This window comes from Centroberyx gerrardi, chromosome 9, assembly GCF_048128805.1.
Source record: "Centroberyx gerrardi isolate f3 chromosome 9, fCenGer3.hap1.cur.20231027, whole genome shotgun sequence".
NCBI classification, from domain to species: Eukaryota; Metazoa; Chordata; class Actinopteri; order Beryciformes; family Berycidae; genus Centroberyx; species Centroberyx gerrardi.
The window spans coordinates 18670298-18688429 of NC_136005.1; the positions used below are offsets into that span (position 1 = coordinate 18670298).

The following is an 18132-nucleotide window of genomic DNA, read 5'->3' on the forward strand; positions in this document are numbered from 1 at the left end:
TCCGGCATTAAAACCCACTGAGGCACGCCCTCTGCCCTAAGTGCCTCTTGAGATTCACCAGAACATGTTCAATTTTATTCTCTCCAGGAAGTAAACTGTTTAATATGTACCCAGCAAAACCCAATCAGTTCCTCAGAGCAGGGGGGGAATCACGTGCCATGCAGGGCCGAGAGGCTGCAGGTTTTCAGTCCAACCAAACACAACAGCGGCTGATTTCACTGATGAGTTCCTCCTCTCTGGTTGAAGGTGGACTGATCAGTGAAATCGTATGTTTAGTTGGGAGTAGTGGTGTAGGACTACAAATGAAGAGGTGAAAAAATTATATCCATTGATAAAAAAAACCACACATTTTTAAGTACTTGAGTGTATGGCAAGTTCATTTTAGAGGTCTTTGTCAAAGTTCACATCATCAACCAACATCTCATCTGTGATACCAAAGGGCAGCTGTCCCAGGAAGCAACAACAGACTGTCATTTTTTTTTTTACACATATCTGGCTTGACCGAAAAAATGCAGGGGAATTAAATTATTGATCAGTAAATCTGAATAATATCAAGTAAAAGAAAATGTATTCAAGATGTCCCCTTTGATTTAAATATTTATACCAGTTTGGACAAAAGATAAGACTTTCAGTATCTAACTCTTTGCATGCAATTCTTTTAGATAACAGCAGGTGGAAGCAAATGATCTTGTTACAGTACCAAGGTCTCCTTTGCAGACCTAGAAAAACATTTACAGTTTAGCAGGCCTATAAGCTAATGGCTTTAATTATGACATAGAGGCTGCTGGGAAACACAAAATAACAATGAAGCCTAATTAAGCCTTGACTTTTTAATTTATTGGAGCAATTAATATACATCTTCAAGGCAGACATCCAAACTTCTGTGCAAGAAAATACTGGGTGGTATTCATCCGTTAGCTAATAGTGTAAGACCCTTCATGTAACGTAACAGAAGTGTTTGCAAGGCAAGCAGAATTCTCCAACCTATTTTTCACGCGCGTTTAATAGAGCTGCAGTCTGTTTGTATCTTTAATATGCATGTCATATTAATGCAAATTAATCAGTGAGGCAGTTCCAAGGGGGGCGATGACTGGCCAAAAACTACCGGAGCCTTTATTCAATGTATTTTACACTTCTCAAAATGCAGGAAGCTGCTCAGCCGGTGCTGAACCCCACAGCAGGACCTCACTTCACAGAACGTCCCATCTTCGACGCTTGAGTCTCAGGATGCACTGAAGGAAAACAAGGTCAAAGAGTTTTCAACATTAGGTAAAGATAACATGACTAATATTCTATCTATCTATCTATCTATCTATCTATCTATCTATCTATCTATCTATCTATCTATCTATCTATCTATCTATCTACCTACCTACCTATCTATCTATCTATCTATCTATCTATCTATCTATCTATCTATCTATCTGTCTTTCTGTCCATCTATACCAAGTTTGCCTTACTGTCTTTGGGCTGCGGCTGGCCGGGCCTCGCTGGTTGCCGGTTTTTGCTGGGGAGTTCGGAGCTGTCTCTGTAGTCTCGGGGTTTAGCTTGCTGGGGCTCCGGCAGGCCGGGCCGGGACTTGACAGGCAGAGGGGGCCGGTTGTTTGCCATGCCCCCTTCTGAGCGTGAGGGCACCACTGGTTTCTTGAACGTGGTAGGGTGCAGGGTGGGGGGGCCCGAAGGCTGAGGTTTGGTCTCGGAGCAGGTGAAGGATCGGTTGCGAGGGGTGGGCACAGGGGGGCGATCGGGATCCCCGTCCGCCGGTTTGGAGGATCCAAACATGGCATCTGGGGGTGCAAGGTGGTCCTTCTGCTGAGGTTCTTGCTCCTTGCCCCGAGTGTGTGATTTCCCCATTGCACCGTACAGAGGATTGTCAAACATCTCTGATGGCTTTTCATCCTCACCGCTAGGAGACACAGAGTTAGGTAATAAAGATTCAGTTTCACACAGGCCTTTCTGTTGAATCATATTAGCTGATATCTTATGTAAGAGTTAAAAATGAAATGTTGTATCTTATCCAAAACAGACACTTACAAAAGACCTGGTGCTTTCCCCGTGGGACTGCGTGTGGTCGCATCGTAACTCTTTTTGGGAGGGATGTTGCCCAGGTGCAAGTCCTTACTCACTTGCCCAGCCGTTCCTTTTGGTGGCATGCTGTAACTCCAGCCCTTATCTATTGCACTCCCAGTTTTGAAGATCACTCCCATGTAATTGGGGTTAGTAATATCAATTGCGTGGGGAAGGGCAAATCTGTCAACCAGAAAAAAAGAAATCAAACACTGAGGTCATGTGATATTGTGAAGTAACCACAAGATAAAAGAAATATCTTACTTGCTCAGGTTGTCACTTCTGCATTTTGAGGTGGCAGGATCATCCTTTTCAACTTTGATGAAATCTGAATAAACAGAATAGACAGAATAAAATAGCAATTGATACTAAAATAAAAGCATGAATTTATGAGAAAGAATAAACTGAAAATAGCATAATAGCTATGTTTTGCAAATTTTCAGGTCAGTATCCAAATGTTTTACAGTAGATTATAGCGTACTGTTTAGGACAGAAAGCGATCTAACAGATTTTCAGACTCACCATATAGCTTTTCTGTCTGCTTGCCCTCTGAGGTGCGTAGCTGGATGCCCCCTGTCAAGGTGCCTGTCCTCTCTCCATGGTGAGTCAGCGTGACGTGAAACTCGGTGTAGCAGTACTCAGCGGCCCGCAGCGCAACACAGCCCTCTCCTGCGGGAACAGCACAACAGCAAGAGAATATTTAAAGTCTCGCTCAGCTCACTGGGTCTGTATTACCGTATGGAGGTTTATTACCGTAAGACTCGTCGCAGTCTGTTGACTTGACACAGATGAGGATGTGCTGATCCAAAAGGTACTCTGGGTCTGAGATGATGGGAATGAGCTTGAAGAGAGATAAAAGACAAAGACGATAAATACTGATTTTCATGCACCACAACAATCAACTTGCATACTGAAAACTGCGTCCTCATTTTACCTCAACTTGAGCGCCAAACCGGACTTTTATTGACCCATCTGAGTGCTCCGTGTTCTCTCCCTCTGAAGTCTTCACAATTTCTGTGGACATTTAGAGTCATGCTTGTAGTTTTTCTATAACTGCCCATATTAAGGCCATTGTAATAGAATCCAACATGATATAGTCAATCAAACAGAGTGCAACATACTCTCCAAGCAGCTGGAATGGTATTCAATGAAGAATTTTGTCTTCGATTTTGTCAATAAGGTGGCAACACAGTTCATGAACTGTATCCCACCTTGAGACACATTGTTTGGATCTGGAAAAAAAACAAACAGAAATTATTACATCATACTGCAGATATTGGAGCAAAGACGTTTGTAGAACACATAAACTCATCTGCAGCGGGACATAGAGGGTGAAAGTACCGTTCTTGGAGACAAACTGCGAGGCCACTCCGACTTCAAATGTTGCGAAAACTGGTGAGTGGTCACTTGTCATGATGTCATTAGAGCACCCTGCAAGTCGAAAAGTTTGCCCAAATGATTGTGCTTCACCAAATGTCATCAAAACATGCAACAACATTGTCCATTGAATGTTACCTACCATACGACTGGCAGACAACATGAACCAGAGGGTATGACTTCCGCAGGACGCGATCACACCAGGAGGGAAGATTGTATTTTGTCTGCAGAGTAGAATTCATTGAAAAGTAAGAACCTTCAAGAAAAGCTTAAAAATCAGGCCCTACAGAGACAATTTCAGCAATGCCACCAAGCCTAGTAGTGCTGAAGTTGGTGCTATTCTAACTGCTAGATGGTCAGATGTTTAGTCTTCATTCAAACTATACAAATGCAAAAGTATCTCCCATAGGAAGCCTCGCTTTGGCCTTCCTACAGGGGAAAATGTTATTTTGTAATTTTAAAAAAAGTATGAATTCATGCCAAATATGAACAAATTCATTCAGGATGTAATGTCTGGAGCTGTTCCATAAAGAATGAATTGGGGACAAATGGTAAAAGTGAGTGTGTGAGCACCCAGGCAGAACATTTATTGGTTCAGAACCACAGAAAAAAGCTCATTAAGATATAAAAAACTCAAAAAACATTCTGTGCGTTCACAAAATGAGACTCCCATTCATTGTTACTTCATAACAATAAGTATAAGCTCTGTTTCTGTAGCAGTTGTCAAAAACAGCGTTGCAAAGCATATAACTTTAAGTATCAGTAAAGCACCTAAAATCTTTTGGAAAGTTGAAGGAGACATGTCTGTTTTAACATTTTATTTGATCCCTCATTTATTTTTTAGTTTGCTGTTTGTGAATAGCACAATGTGTGAGAGGAAGAATGACTTGATCACTAAAGATACACGTGACTAACTAATACTGTGCTAGAGTTAATTTCATTTTTGGTTGAAACGGGATCAAACATGCTTGCTGGTCTGGATCAGCTCCAGATAGTTCATTTCTTGAGGCTCTCCACAGCACAAAGCTAGGAAACTTGTTGAAATTACCCCGGTGCCTGTAGATGAGTTATATTATGAATTTGCCATGAGCCACAACATACCTTCACACTGATGTTCTGACCTAGATGGCTTAAAGCAAAAGCATGTTCTGGGTCACTGGAGATTCGTGTTCAAAGCGAACATGGCCTCCGATTCAGTGAATACTTAAGTTGTGGACGTCTTTACTGTTTCTGCACTGTGGGGCGTGACTATGGCCAGAGAGGGAGAAGACATCTGACAAAACACAAGCCTACCCCTGTGGCTTTGGCCTTTGTGTAGGCATACTTCTCTCGTGTGTCTCTTTCAAAACGATACGTGGGTGCAAAAGTGATATCCTCTTCATCTACAGTCAAAGGAAATAAACAAGACAAGCATTTTTCAACATTTTGATGTATGCTGACAACTGATGAATGCAACAGAGAATGTAGGGCACAGAGTAAATGTCAGTCACACAAAGGGAAGCACACCTATGCCTAAATGGTGGATATGCGGAAGGATTATCTGTGTGTGTTCATGGCTCACCGAAATGCAAGAAGACCTTTCCCTCGTCCCTCTCCATGTTGAGCTGGTCTTTACTGAGGAGTTCCTGGTACTGCTGCTGTTTGATCTTTGTCACAATGTGCTCAGCTTCCTGTAAGGAGAAACAATGCAAAGTAGTGACTCTTCCTGCCTCACAATGTTAGCAGTTGCTGTATTTAACTGCTGACAAGCAGCACGCTCTTTTATGCACCAGTGGTCCATATTCTTTGTATTGTTTTGCATGATCTCTAATTTCTGAGTAATGCACTGAACTCAGTGTAGAGACATCTGTCCCATAAGGCAACATTTTAATAGAAATCTGGTTAATACACATAAAACAACAGCTGCATGAATACTGATTTATACCTTGTGTCATCTATCATGCAGTGTCTAATATCTGTGTCATTTGTAACAGTAATAAAACTGCCAAGTCAGTTGGCAAGAATTTCAAAATAAAGGTTAGGATTGTATGACATAGGTATTACATAAACACCATATAAAAGCTGACACAAGGTATAATCTTTATTCATAAATATGCATGTTGTTATTAAGAAGCTTCATTTAAATGTTTTATCTGTGTTATTAACTGGGTTCCAAGTATGGCGTTACATCATATTGTCTGTTTTCTTCTTTGCTGTCATTCGTTTATATTTTCTGTGATCTGTCTATATTGTTGACAACTTACCGTTGAAGCAAATTCAATCCGATAGTTCAAATCACCAAGCCAGAAGAGGTGGGTGAATTGATGCGTAATGTCAAAAGGATTCAGTTTCTTGTCGCCCAGATTCAGGAATCGCAGAATGTTGACATAGTTCTGATTGCGTCTGCAGAGAGAGACGAGAGAAGTTATTGTTCACACAGATGATAAAATGTGGTTTCAGGAATAATGCTGCTTTCTGTTTTTATTGCTACTTTGGAACACATTTGATTTGGGCTTATTACACTTTGGGTTCTACTCCATATATTTAATAATGTCACTTCAAACTTTGTTGTTGTTGTTAAAAATATAATCTACTGCTCACCTGAGCTTCTTCTCGCTCCCTGAGGTCAGGTGACTGTTGACAAAGCCAAAGGATGTACGATTGAACATGAAGGACACTCCCACTGCTCCCTTGTTTCCTACAAAACAACCAGAGCGGTGAGTTCTGATGGGTATTTATTCATCTATTCTTTCATGTCACTGAAATGGCACGGGGAGAAGTGGAATAACTTACCCAGTGTATTGGCGATCCCGGTCTTAACACTGTCTGAGAAAATGTGGGAGATTCTGTTTTCGTGCTCTGGCTTTGCTAGCACCACAATCCGGATGTTCCAGAGAGTGTGGATCGCCACCTGAATGTCAGAAGATGTATATTACGCATCATGGCACTGGACCCGCTTTCAGTTGTATTTTGGCGTTTCTGACACAGTCACTCACTGCTTTGAAGCTGATATTTGTGATGTTCCTCAAGACATTTTTCAGCATGTCCCCCCACTCCTTCTCTCCCAACGCATCCTCTTGAGTCCCAATTACATAAATATCATGCGGGATATGGTCAGCGGTGTCGTCACGCGTCTTCCCTTGGCCCTTACACTGAAACCAGGACTTGATGTTGTGGGGAGGACTGGCATTCCCTGTGGGTTTACGAAGCGATTCTCAACTTTGGAATGAACTCTGATACTGAAGTATTATGTTGATTTGTCATCTATGAGTACAAAACAAAGTCAAACATCTAGGTTTAATATGTAAAAATTGTTACCCATGTTCCAGGTGCCGACAAACACTGTGATCATGTCTGGCTCAGGTTTGCCAGAGTGTTTGTTCTTCATTTGTTGAAGAAGCTGGCAAAATCCCTCTCTCTTCTGGTGAAGCACAAAAGAGTAAAAAAATATATAAACATTAACAACAAACCAATCACACGTTAAATTGTGTTACTAATAAGCATGTGTAATTGAGCTAGTAATAGCATCTCAATGAAAATGTATTTTACAACAATGGTTTTTGTAGAGAGTAATTTTAGTCATTACACATAGGGACTATTCTTCTCTTGGACTTCAATCATTTTGCCTATGACATTGTTCTCATAATTAGTCCTTTCAAAGACCATTCTTCTTAAATTACATGCTTAATGTGACTAGAGCCTTAAACCAAATCGGGAGCAGGCTCACTGGCAGATGTCTGTTAGACAAAACAATGTACACTTTCCATTAAAATGATTACCTTTGTGTCATCAAAGACAAACTCTTTACGCAGAACCTTCTCTTTCTCTGTCTCCACCACGATGACAAGTTTGACATGCATCTTCTGGGATTTCACCAACTGCAGGACTGGATAATTACAGCACACTCACTAAAAAATTGCAATGTTGCATGTGTACACACAGCAATAGTTAAAAAAAACACAATGAATTTAGGTTATAGCACAATACGATCCCTTACTTTTATTGTGCACAAAGTATTTGTCTTCAGGCCCGTCTTTAGACTTCTTGAAGTAGACTTTCCCACTTTCAACATCCACTTTGAGGAACGACTTTGTGGAAATACCAAGAGATTCTGTCTTGACCTGCAACCATAAAAGAGGAAACTGACCCTTGTCAAATGTACAACAAACTGCTAGACATTGTAATATTTTAATTTCATTTTCTGCAGTGTACTGCATTATTGAATTTAGACACTAAGCACCTCAAACGTAACAGGCGGTATGAGAGATCTTCTGTGGCCTCCGTCGTATCCAACAGACTCAAACACAGCAGTTTTAGCCTGAAAAAATAATACATGTTTTTTTTCAATAGTTTTCATAGGCCTACAGCTTCAGACTAACTTGTTAAATCAATGATTAATTAGAAACTGTCAGTGAATGATGTCAAGTGAAAATGAGTTATGATTATCCCATATGGTACATTACCTTTTCTTCTACTGAGTAGAGCAGTTTCGTTAGTTGCTCAAGCCTAAATGATATAGACTGTCCTGAATCAGCAGAAATCTAAAAAGGGAGGAAAAAACCCATGGTGAAAAGTTTTTTTTTCTGTATGTGTATATGAGACAGAGAGAGAGAGAGAGAGAGAGAGAGAGAATCTACAGTCTTTGTGGTGAGAATATGTATTTTGCTCAGTTGTGGATGAACAAAAATTGGGGGTAATCAGTGTCGTTATTTTCTCAAATATTCTTAGAAGTCAAAGTCTTAAATATTCCAAAAGGATTAATGATGCTGTTGATCTAAGAACGGATCAAAAGGGCCACCTACTTGACTCCTATATCGTCCGATCCCTGGGGAGAGCTGCTGGTCCAACAATTTCTGAAAGGCCTCCAGAGTTGGCAGGGTGCGGGAAATTTCACTGCCCCACAAAAAGATGAGAGCATGGTTAAAGCGGGCTTTGGATAAATATCAGTGTAAATGCTGAATGATGTTGTGGAGATACTGGTAGTAACTGTACCTGTTCAGATTCTTGCAGATTGTCATTGTCAGCTTCTTCAGAGAGGGGAGGTTGGGATTACCGTTCTGCACTTGGTCAGCGTCCAAAGTTATTGAGGTCCTGAAGTATTCCTGGATGGCCTTTTGGTGCTCCTCTGGTACTCTGGATTACACACCACAGGATCACTTTGAGTATTGTTATCGCATACTTTATACAACGGGTAGTGTCAGCCATGTAATCTGATAGGTTAAAGATATGTTCCAGCCATACTCATGATTCCCATAAAGCACTTCTTATGTTAGTACACTATTTTAAAGAAACTTTTCCAGACAGTACACATGCAGTGGTAACTGTATAAAAGCCGTAATACCCTTGAAGATGTTCTTTAGTGTGATTATGGGTACTTCAGTGCTGCTTTGTACTGCATTATGCATAATGCATAGTCAAAACCTTTGTATGATGACTCACTATAGACTGGCTGTAGGTAGTTCTTACTGGGTGCGCTGCATAAATGCAATTCTTAGTTGTATGTAAATGTGATCATACCCTGACATGTCCACATTTTGCAGTCTCTGCAGATAGGTCTCTGATAAGGACATGCAGGCCTGTTCAGAGCTCTTTGAGTCGCCGTCTTTTCCGTCACTGGCTGTGAAGTTCCTGGGTGGCAGTTGTGGCGGATGGTTGTTGGGTTCTGCAGAGAAAAGATACACCAGGTTTCAGCACACAACAGTCATTTCAGCTCATAATCTGATCACGATTCTCTCATCAATATCTACGACATCTTCTGCTTTATAGTGTAGCCGCTGTACAGATAACGTTGAGGTGTTTGACCTGGCTCGTCCTCTACCTCCTCCTCCTTCTGGACCGGGAACTGCAGGTGTGTGACAAGACCCATATTGGGACTGTAGTACGCATCCACCAGCTCAGACAACACAGAGAAGAACCTGATCGGGACTCCCTCGGATGCCTGTAGAACAGAACACAGCAGACAAATAACTCTCTGTCTCTCTGTTGAAGCTAAAACAGCAGATGTCATTAGAGCTGGAATGTCATGTGGTTCTGGAAGAGTTTTCTCTCATGTCAACCAACCAGACAGCATACTTTTACCGGTGATAATTGCCCAATGGTATGAAGTAGGGCAAATGTCTTCAACTGGGTAGGAAAATGTTGCATTGTGTGACTGTATTTGTCATTGATTATGAAAGTTTCCCAGTCTCTATAGAGAAATAATATTTTACCATCAAGTACTGATGTTTCCTTCACAACTACTACTAATACCCATTAGCCTAGCTAGCTCCCGACCATTCACACGATCAGAAGAGACTTGTGCTCTACTACGCAGCTCGTACACAGCGCCTGATTTGAAGTCCAAAGATGCTGAAAAAAATATTAGCAGAGGTGAAAATTGTTACAAATCTTAACATGTAGAGCAGTGTAGCTAGCTAGGCTTGTCAAGTCAAGCCAAAAATAATTTCAACTGCAGCCCGGCACAACACATTGCACCATTGTCACTGTCGGTTGCACTGTCCGCGGCTTTTTAGGGCAGACTAGGGCAGCGCTCATGTTATGTGAGGATGTCAGAAAGTTGAGAAAAAAACTGTAAATCTCACCTCCTGCCAGGGACTTATCTACCTGTCCTAAGAATTCTCCTGTTTTGGCCCACTTTGCACCTGTCTCTCTATCATTCCTAGAGGAGACTGTTTCTTATATGAAACCCTCCACTTGTCCACATAGACATTGTTTTCACAAAATTTTGAAAACAGGTTTTTGACATGGTCCTTTTATTCTGTCTATTTTCAATAGCTCACTGACCACTGGCACCTTTCCATCAGGTTTTAAACATGCAGTAGTCCAATCCCTCCGAAAGAAACCCAGCTCAGATCCTACGTTCCTTAATAACTACAGGCCTATTGTAAAACCACCATTTCTAGCAAACATTTTAGAGAAAGTTCTTTCAACTCAGCTGATGTCTTTTTTGAACCACAACATTTCTGAGAAATTTCAATCTGGATTTAGTGCACTTTTGCTACTTTAATTGACCGTCTGAGGCACCAGGTTGGTGTTACAGATACAGAACAGATCTGGTTCAGCTCCTACTTCTCCAACAGAACTTTCTCTGTCACCATAGATAACTTATCATCTTCAGCACATTTTACCTTCAGGGTTCCACAGGGTTCAATTTTAGCCCTATCTTATTTTCCCTGTGCATGCTCCCACTTTGACACACTAACTGTAAACAGAATGTCTCTTTTCACTTCTACGTTGATGATACTATATTACTATACTATATTGTCCCTTCATTCCTAGCAACCCAAACTACATTGACACCCTCCATAAGTGCCTTGTACTCGTGGAGGATAACTTAATCCAAAGCATACCAGGTATCCTATCTTCAAATGTGAAGTCAGTGGGCAGAGATTTGAGGGTGTTTTTGATAGCAGTCTAAGCTTTGATGAGCAGGTAAATGTAGTTCTGTTTCTATCAGTGGAGAGATTCTATCCAAAATCCAAAATCAACCATTCTTATCATCATGCCTTTTACCTTCTCACGGCTAAATTACTGCAATCCTTTGACTCCCGCCTCAGTCAAAAGTTCCTCTCACGCCCCCAGCTCATACAGAATGCAGCCGCTAGCAGGTTTTTAACAGGTGTCAAACATAGAGACCACATGATTACTCCAGTCCTTGCCTCCGTATACTGAGAGAGATTTTACGAAATGTAGCTAAGTCTGGCAGTACAGTGCAATGAGCCAGCTTTTCCAGGCAAAGCTCCTCTGGCCATTCCTCAGTCTAGACTGAGTTGAGTGACCTGGTTTTATTATTTGAAACTATTGTCTTTTTTATTACCTTTTATTATTTTAAAGAACTACTGTCTCACACTCAACATGTGAATTGAAGCACGTTTTGCATGAGTTTGTATGTATGATCTATGTACTTGCGTGCATGTGCATTGTGATGTTGTTGACAAATGTGTTGTGTGATGCAGTGGCTTGGAGCCCAAGACAAGTTTCCCTGCGGGTAAATAAAGTATATCTTATCTTATCTTATCTTAGACTGAAAACAATAGGTGATCGGGCATTTACCAACAGAGCCCCTACACTGTGAAACAAATATTTTATTCGATTATAAACATTGTCCATTTACCATAGACTTGGAGTGGCCCAGCCACCACCAGGCACGCTTAGCATGAGTCTTAAGGAGGCAACTGTGAAATGAAAGTTGTTGCCATCTGGATGCTTGCATGAGATACTTACTGTTAGTCCACCCTCATAGACTGAGTGGAGGAAGTGTTACACATTCACAGACTGAAAGTAACCCAGTTAATATTTAGTTAAGCTTACAGGTTTTGTTTGCAGTAAAATATCATGCAGTTGCCAACTACAGCAGTTAACCTGCTAGTAGTATACACAAAGGAGCAAAAGTCATCCAAATGGTGAGAAAACATTGAGAGACACAAGGGATACTTTGAATGCAAACTTGAAATGGTACAGTTCACATACATTTGTTATGTTGCCTCAACTCTGTTTTGATGTAATTACAAATTGTGATTTATTCAAGAAAAATGTTGCTACCAGCAACCACCATGAAGTGTTATATATATATCAGTCTTAAATTGGTTTATATCCTTACAGGTGCCACAGCATTTAAGATGTCTGCAGCCCTTATTTTTGAGAAGATTATAATCAAAAGCAGAGGTAGTGTGGCGCATGAGAAATAGCCCTTTAGTCTCAACTATCAATAGTTGACAGTGATGATTAAATTAACAGTTTTTTAAAGTTGGAACACAAGCATTAGGCCTACAGTATATGGTGCCATCTGCCATATTGTTTGACCCACCTGGACAGAGAGCTTCTTCTCCTCATTTGGCAGGATTCTGTATGTGTACACACAGTTCTGGTATCTGTTGTTAAAAATAATAAAATGTAAATTTCTGTCATTGGAATATAACGTAAAGTAAAGGAACATCCTGGCTGGTGTATTCAATGGCCTCAGTGTCTTCTACTTAGTATGCAGTTTGAATATCGGTTTGTTTGGGTGACACTTTAAATGAAAACTGACTGATGCAAAAACATATGAGTTGCAGAGGGCAAAGGCTGTTGCTTTGCAGGAGCACAGTATGCAAATAAAGGGGAACTAGCCTAGCATTGCAATGTGATGTGCAAACAAAGTATGATATACTAAACAAAACATGTCATGCTGCGACATTTTAGAAATGTTCTGTTAGGTCTATCCAAATTATGAAAGACTTAGCTTACACCTAATGCTAAACACACACAATAATGTCCAATTGCAGTTTTTTTTCCATTAGTTCAGTTCATACCTAATTCACATTGCATTTTGTCATGGTTCCTTGAACAAGGAACAAGAATGAGAATCATCCATCATCATTAAAATGTATCATGGTGAACTATCAGCTACATGTGCGGTAGATAGAAACAAGTAATGTTTACTTACAAAACACAGAGGGCATACGCGCCTTGTATTGACTCACTGCCCCGGAGAAGGAAGCTTCCATCCCTCGCTGCTTTGGAGAGGAGATCCTCCGCTTTGGATCGAGTTATATTGCCATGGTACCAAGGTTGATAACTTGGCATCCTGTTTCTCACTCAAAACACCGAGGTCAAGAGTTTTGCATCTGCTCTCAAAGTGTAAAACAACAAAGCAAAGTAGTCTCAGTGTTTCTTTCTGGCTGTTTTCATCTTTCACTGTGTGTGCATTTATGTCCCTTCTCTCTCTTGTTCATCCTCTGTCTCTTCCTGTTAGCAGGGCGAAAGCTGTAAAAGGAAGCTGCTACTAACACAACTCTGAACTTCCTCATTTGAGAAGTTTGAGAGGACGGCCACAGAGCTACCACTCTGTAACACTACAGATCACACAAAGCTGTCAGAGGGAAATAGACTTTAACTGCTGGGTAGAAACCTTTATCACATAATTCTAATGATTAACCAGCATACCCAAGAGTAAAACTACATTTTTTTAATCTGGACTGTCCAATAAATAGGCAATCCATTTGTAAGCAGTTTGTTTTAAAGAAGAAAGGAAAGTAATAAAAAAAAGGTTAATATGTTGAGGGACATTGTTACTCCTTAACAGTGAATTCATTCACAGTGATAAGAAGCTTCTTCGGCTTCCCAAATGCATTTACAGTACTAAGATCATCTTCAGCTTAGAATAAAACAAACACTCAGATGCTGTGAGAAAACCTGGCCTATAAGTCTTAATGCTGACTACTTAAGTGCCTAATATGAATCAGGAAAGCTTGGGTTCCTCTATAAAGTTTATACTCAGGAAATACAAGTATAGAATGGTTTGCCATGTTCATGTGATGGACAGGAAATCTTGCACAAATAAGAGAAGAAAATGAGCTGCTTGCAAACCACAACTTGAGTCACATGACGAAAAGAGAACTACGCTGTGACAAGTCACTGCAGCCTTGGAGGTTTCTATACCCTGCGTCTGAAATAGGGCTACCACTTTCACAGAGAACACATCAAAGCCTCTGCTGTGATAGCATAGAAAACACATATGACCTCGAGAGGATTAGACATACAGACACATGAAATCATACTTGTCCTGTAAGTTATAACGTTTGTAATGCCATTGAGTTAACATGCATCTTTATATCATGGCTTTACAGCTTTACAGTCCCACATTGCATGAAAAGCATACAGTATGTTGTTAATACAAGAAACAAATTGAAAATGAAATGTGGCTCAGTCACTGGTGCATACTATACTATGACTCGGTAATAATTAAAATGTTAAATATTTACAACTTGAAGTCACAGAGAGCGTTTGCATAATTAATAACTGCTGTAAACTACAGTTTACTAATCTCTGAATCATGCATTTCTGCCTCAGTCAGCACTTCATTTGCAGATGACGTGTAGCAAAATTGGTTCACAGTAATACAGGATGATTATTAGTTTTTCATGCAGTAGTGCAACGTTACAGAACTCTGGACAACACAATAAATGTATAGCATAGAATAATTAAGAAGCTGGATACTAAAGACTATATCAGACAACACACATCAATAGATTTGTCTAGCAGAAACAAAGTAAATGTAAAACTGGTATCTCCCAGCAACCTGTTTTCCAATAAAAAAGGATTACACATTGACATGTTAAGCCACTGTCACAGAAAATATGTTCACATTTGTGTGTGTGGTTATAAAAATACAGGTTTAGATAAAAGATTGCATTTACAAGCTAACTAATGATCATTTATCATATTTGGCATAAGATTACAAAACAATAATAGGAAATACACATAGAAAGTTGACAAAATATGTACATATTGTTATTTGATTCATCTTTTGGTGTGTGATATAAAAAAAACATTTTCCAACATCAACATGAAACAACATTTCTAAGCAGTAGGTTTGTAGAGTACAGCATACAAACAATATGCATACAAGAGTCATTCATTGATTCATTGATTCATTCGTTTTCTCTACCCACTTCATCCTTGTCAGGGTCCCAGGTTGCTGGAGTTCAGGTCACCAGGGAAGACACCCTGGACATGTTGCCAGTCCATCAGAGGGCATACAAGAGGCAGCAACACTAAAATATTCAATTCAGTTTGCATTTTTGACCAATTTTCTGTCAATGTCAAGGCTTTTAGATACAGCGTTTTGGGAAAATCTGCAATGATACAGTACAATGTAACATTCTCTGAATAGGGCTCTTTGCTCTGTTTTGTTCCCATCGCTATGAAAAGCTGCAGTGGAAAAAAGGTGTTCCAGATGAGTTCAAATCTCTCCACCTCAGAACTCAGACTTTGCGCTCACTGAGCTCTCATGTGTTCCCTTTAACTCTGCGCTGGTGGCTCCTGAGACCCCCGCCTTATCTCTGCAGAACAGCCGTGTCAGCGTGCCGCGGAACTTCTCTGCCCCGAACAGGTAGACCAGCGGGTCCATAGCACCGTTCAGACAGGTGAGGGAGGAGGTGAGGCGGTTGGCGAGGCTCAGGCCCCTCCGGGTCTGGCAGGAGATGCCTGGGTGGCCGTAGCCCAGGATGAAGGTGGCCCTGCTGGCGTGATACGGCAGGAAGCAGACCACGTAGATGAGCATGACCAGGCCGATGGTGCGCAGGGCCCGCAGCTTGAGGGCCGGTTCCAGCCGGGAGCCTCGATGCAGGCTGTGGATGATGAGCAGGTAGCAGGACAGGGTGGCGAGGAAAGGTGGGGTGAAGGCCACAGCCAGCGAGATGAGTGCGTTGCGCGAGGCCTTCTCTCTGTACAGCTGCAGGCACACCGTCACACCATCCACCTCCGCAGTCTGGCGGGTGACCAGCAGGGGCGCCATGGAGACAGTGACCAGCGCCCACAGAGAGAAGCTGATGATGTGGGCGTAGCGGGCGCGGCGAATCTTCAGCGATCTTACAGCGTGAACCACAGCCAGGTAGCGGTCGCCCGCTACGCACGCCAGGAAGTACAGACTGGCGTACATGTTGACGTAGAACAGGAAGCCGGCCAGTCTGCACGGCACCTCGCCGAAGGGCCAGTGACCTCCGGTGAGGTGGTAGGTGGCCCTCAGCGGCAGGATGATCACATACGACAAGTCCGCCACAGCGAGGTGCAGCAAGAAGACATTCGCTGGGGAGGAAGTGCCGCGCTGGTGAGAGAAGATCCAGAGGGCCAGGCTGTTTCCGTTCAGGGCCAGGAGGAAGACCAGGATGTAGAAGCCTCCGAACAGCATGTTCTCAACGGTGTTATCCACCGCTGCACAGCTCACCGACGACTGGTTGGACAGCAGGGAGGGAAGCTCTATTGTAGAAGACTCCATTTTGGTGGCTGAAGGAAATAGACAGATGTTAGTAAATGCTGTCCTACATATCAAGATAATACCAATTCAGTTAAAATTAGAATGCATCTGCCCCCAGAACAGATAACTACCCCATCCTGACCCTTTATTATTAGATCTTTGTCCTTCTATTTACAGCTTATCTGGCCCAGCTGTCTGATTTGTCACTGTGGATTCTCCCATCCAGACCTCTAAATACTCATTTCCGGTGACTTTTGAGAGAAGACTTGTGATTGTATCCCAATTCGTTGTTACCAGCTTTAAGTTCAAATTTTGAGTATGAAATTGACCCAAATACCCATATATCCAAATAATGCCCTTGTTTTTGAGGGAATGATGAAATGAGCCCATGACATTGATATAATACTAGTCACCACTCACATTCTGTCTGTTGTTTCCAAAGGGAACCCACTCCAGATATTAAGGTCAATTTCCAGCATTCCTCATAGGATTGCATAGGCTTACAGCAAGGCCACCCCCATGTGGTGTGACAGTCCTTAAGGCAAGACTTTAGTGTACACATTGAGACTGATCATTTGATTCCCCCATGCCATTTTTGGACACTGCATTGGAAATACTTTTTCAATCTGAGAGAAGAATTAAGAAGCCCCCGCAAAAAATAACTACCCCTCCCCGTCCCTCCCTCAACTCTGGCAAGCTACAATGCTCCACTCCTCTTTTTCTGTTTTTATTTCCACTTTTCTATTTCTGTCTCAACCCAACAACTACACAAACAACATCTTACATCAATTAATCCGAGAATCAAAAGGCTTCACTGGCCAGGTTAAGGACCTTGAAACCTTGAAACAAAACTTTGGAATGTGTAGACTCTACAAATTCCAAAGTTTTGTTTCAAGGTCCTCTGCAATGTAGAGGATCCAAGAACAATATGAAAAGATGTGCAAAACGGAAGAACTTGTTATCCCACACATGTTGGAGCTGAAGGGAGTGTTAGGGAATGTTACAAAATATACAAATCAGATAACTCAACAAACATAAATGTGTTTAAAATAACACTGCACCATTGTTGGTCTCCTTAACAAAAATGGGCTTGTCCTACAAAGCTGTGGAAACAATGTAGAGGAGGCTGAAAACTTCCTTTATCTAACTAAGCTACAGCTCCGTTTCACCAGCACACTGTCCAGAGACTTCTGGCCCAAAAGCAGCCAGCCAGATGTAGCAGCATGGCTCTTTTCAGTGTGTGTGTGTGTGTGTGTATGTGTGAATCCTGCACCAAGTGGAGCTGTGGGACTCACAAGGAAGGGCATTTCTCAGCCAATGCTCTGACTCCCAGCATTCAGGAGCTCAAGTCCCCCAAAGAAAAGGTTGCTGTCCCTCCAGGGATAACAAACCGGGAGCAGCACACTTGAATGCAAAAGCTTCCACAAATACCAATCCCTGGGGCTTAATCCTAAAGAGAGACAATCCCAAAATATGCCTTCATCACAATGATCTGGGTAAGCAAATCTGTGCATGCATTCACATGTGAAGAGTGGCGGCAGTGACAAAGAGGAGACCAAGCGTCTTGGCATTGGGTTTTTCAGAGATTACTCAAAGCAGCTCATTGTGATCAAATTGTGGCGGCTGTGCTGCCGGCTCTGTGCGATCCTCTAATGTTAAAACTTGTCACAGAAACACCCAGGTGGAATGAAGTAAATGTGAGATTTAGTGATGGGATAAAATAGCACTCTACCAGTATGAGTCAAACTGATAATCATCCATCCTCTCTCAAAAAAGCAGAGTGCCATCACTGCATGCTTTGCAAAATCAGTTGAAAACTAGAGCTGTTTTGGGGTCTACATGGCAATAAAAATTTTAATTTTAAAAAGACAGTTATTGGATAAATAATTAGTATTGAATGAACTATAATGTGAAAGTTTTACCAGAACCTAAAGTTCTGCTATCAAGGAGACATTTTTTTCAGTTCAACCATT

At 41.5% G+C, this 18132-nt stretch overlaps 2 protein-coding genes across 2 annotated transcripts; both read right to left on the reverse strand.

Moving 5' to 3' along the window:
• Positions 1–1087: 1087 nt before the first annotated feature.
• Positions 1088–13148, reverse strand: inpp5d (inositol polyphosphate-5-phosphatase D). Its single transcript, XM_071923437.2, has 27 exons — positions 12848–13148; positions 12230–12293; positions 9226–9361; positions 8941–9085; positions 8416–8556; positions 8226–8316; positions 7887–7964; positions 7664–7741; positions 7421–7544; positions 7203–7309; positions 6742–6844; positions 6420–6616; positions 6217–6334; positions 6025–6121; positions 5688–5826; positions 5006–5114; positions 4738–4826; positions 3587–3668; positions 3409–3498; positions 3189–3299; positions 3002–3081; positions 2821–2908; positions 2590–2736; positions 2332–2395; positions 2035–2250; positions 1461–1906; positions 1088–1232 (listed from the first exon to the last, which is right to left on the reverse strand). Exons 1-27 carry the CDS (start codon positions 12985–12987, stop codon positions 1186–1188), a joined length of 3327 nt encoding a protein of 1108 aa, XP_071779538.2. The 5' UTR covers positions 12988–13148; the 3' UTR covers positions 1088–1185.
• A 2012-nt stretch (positions 13149–15160) lies between these two features.
• gpr17 (G protein-coupled receptor 17) lies at positions 15161–16180 on the reverse strand. The gene has a single exon (XM_071923475.2). The coding sequence runs from the start codon at positions 16178–16180 to the stop codon at positions 15161–15163; it is 1020 nt and encodes a 339-aa protein (XP_071779576.2).
• Positions 16181–18132: the final 1952 nt, after the last annotated feature.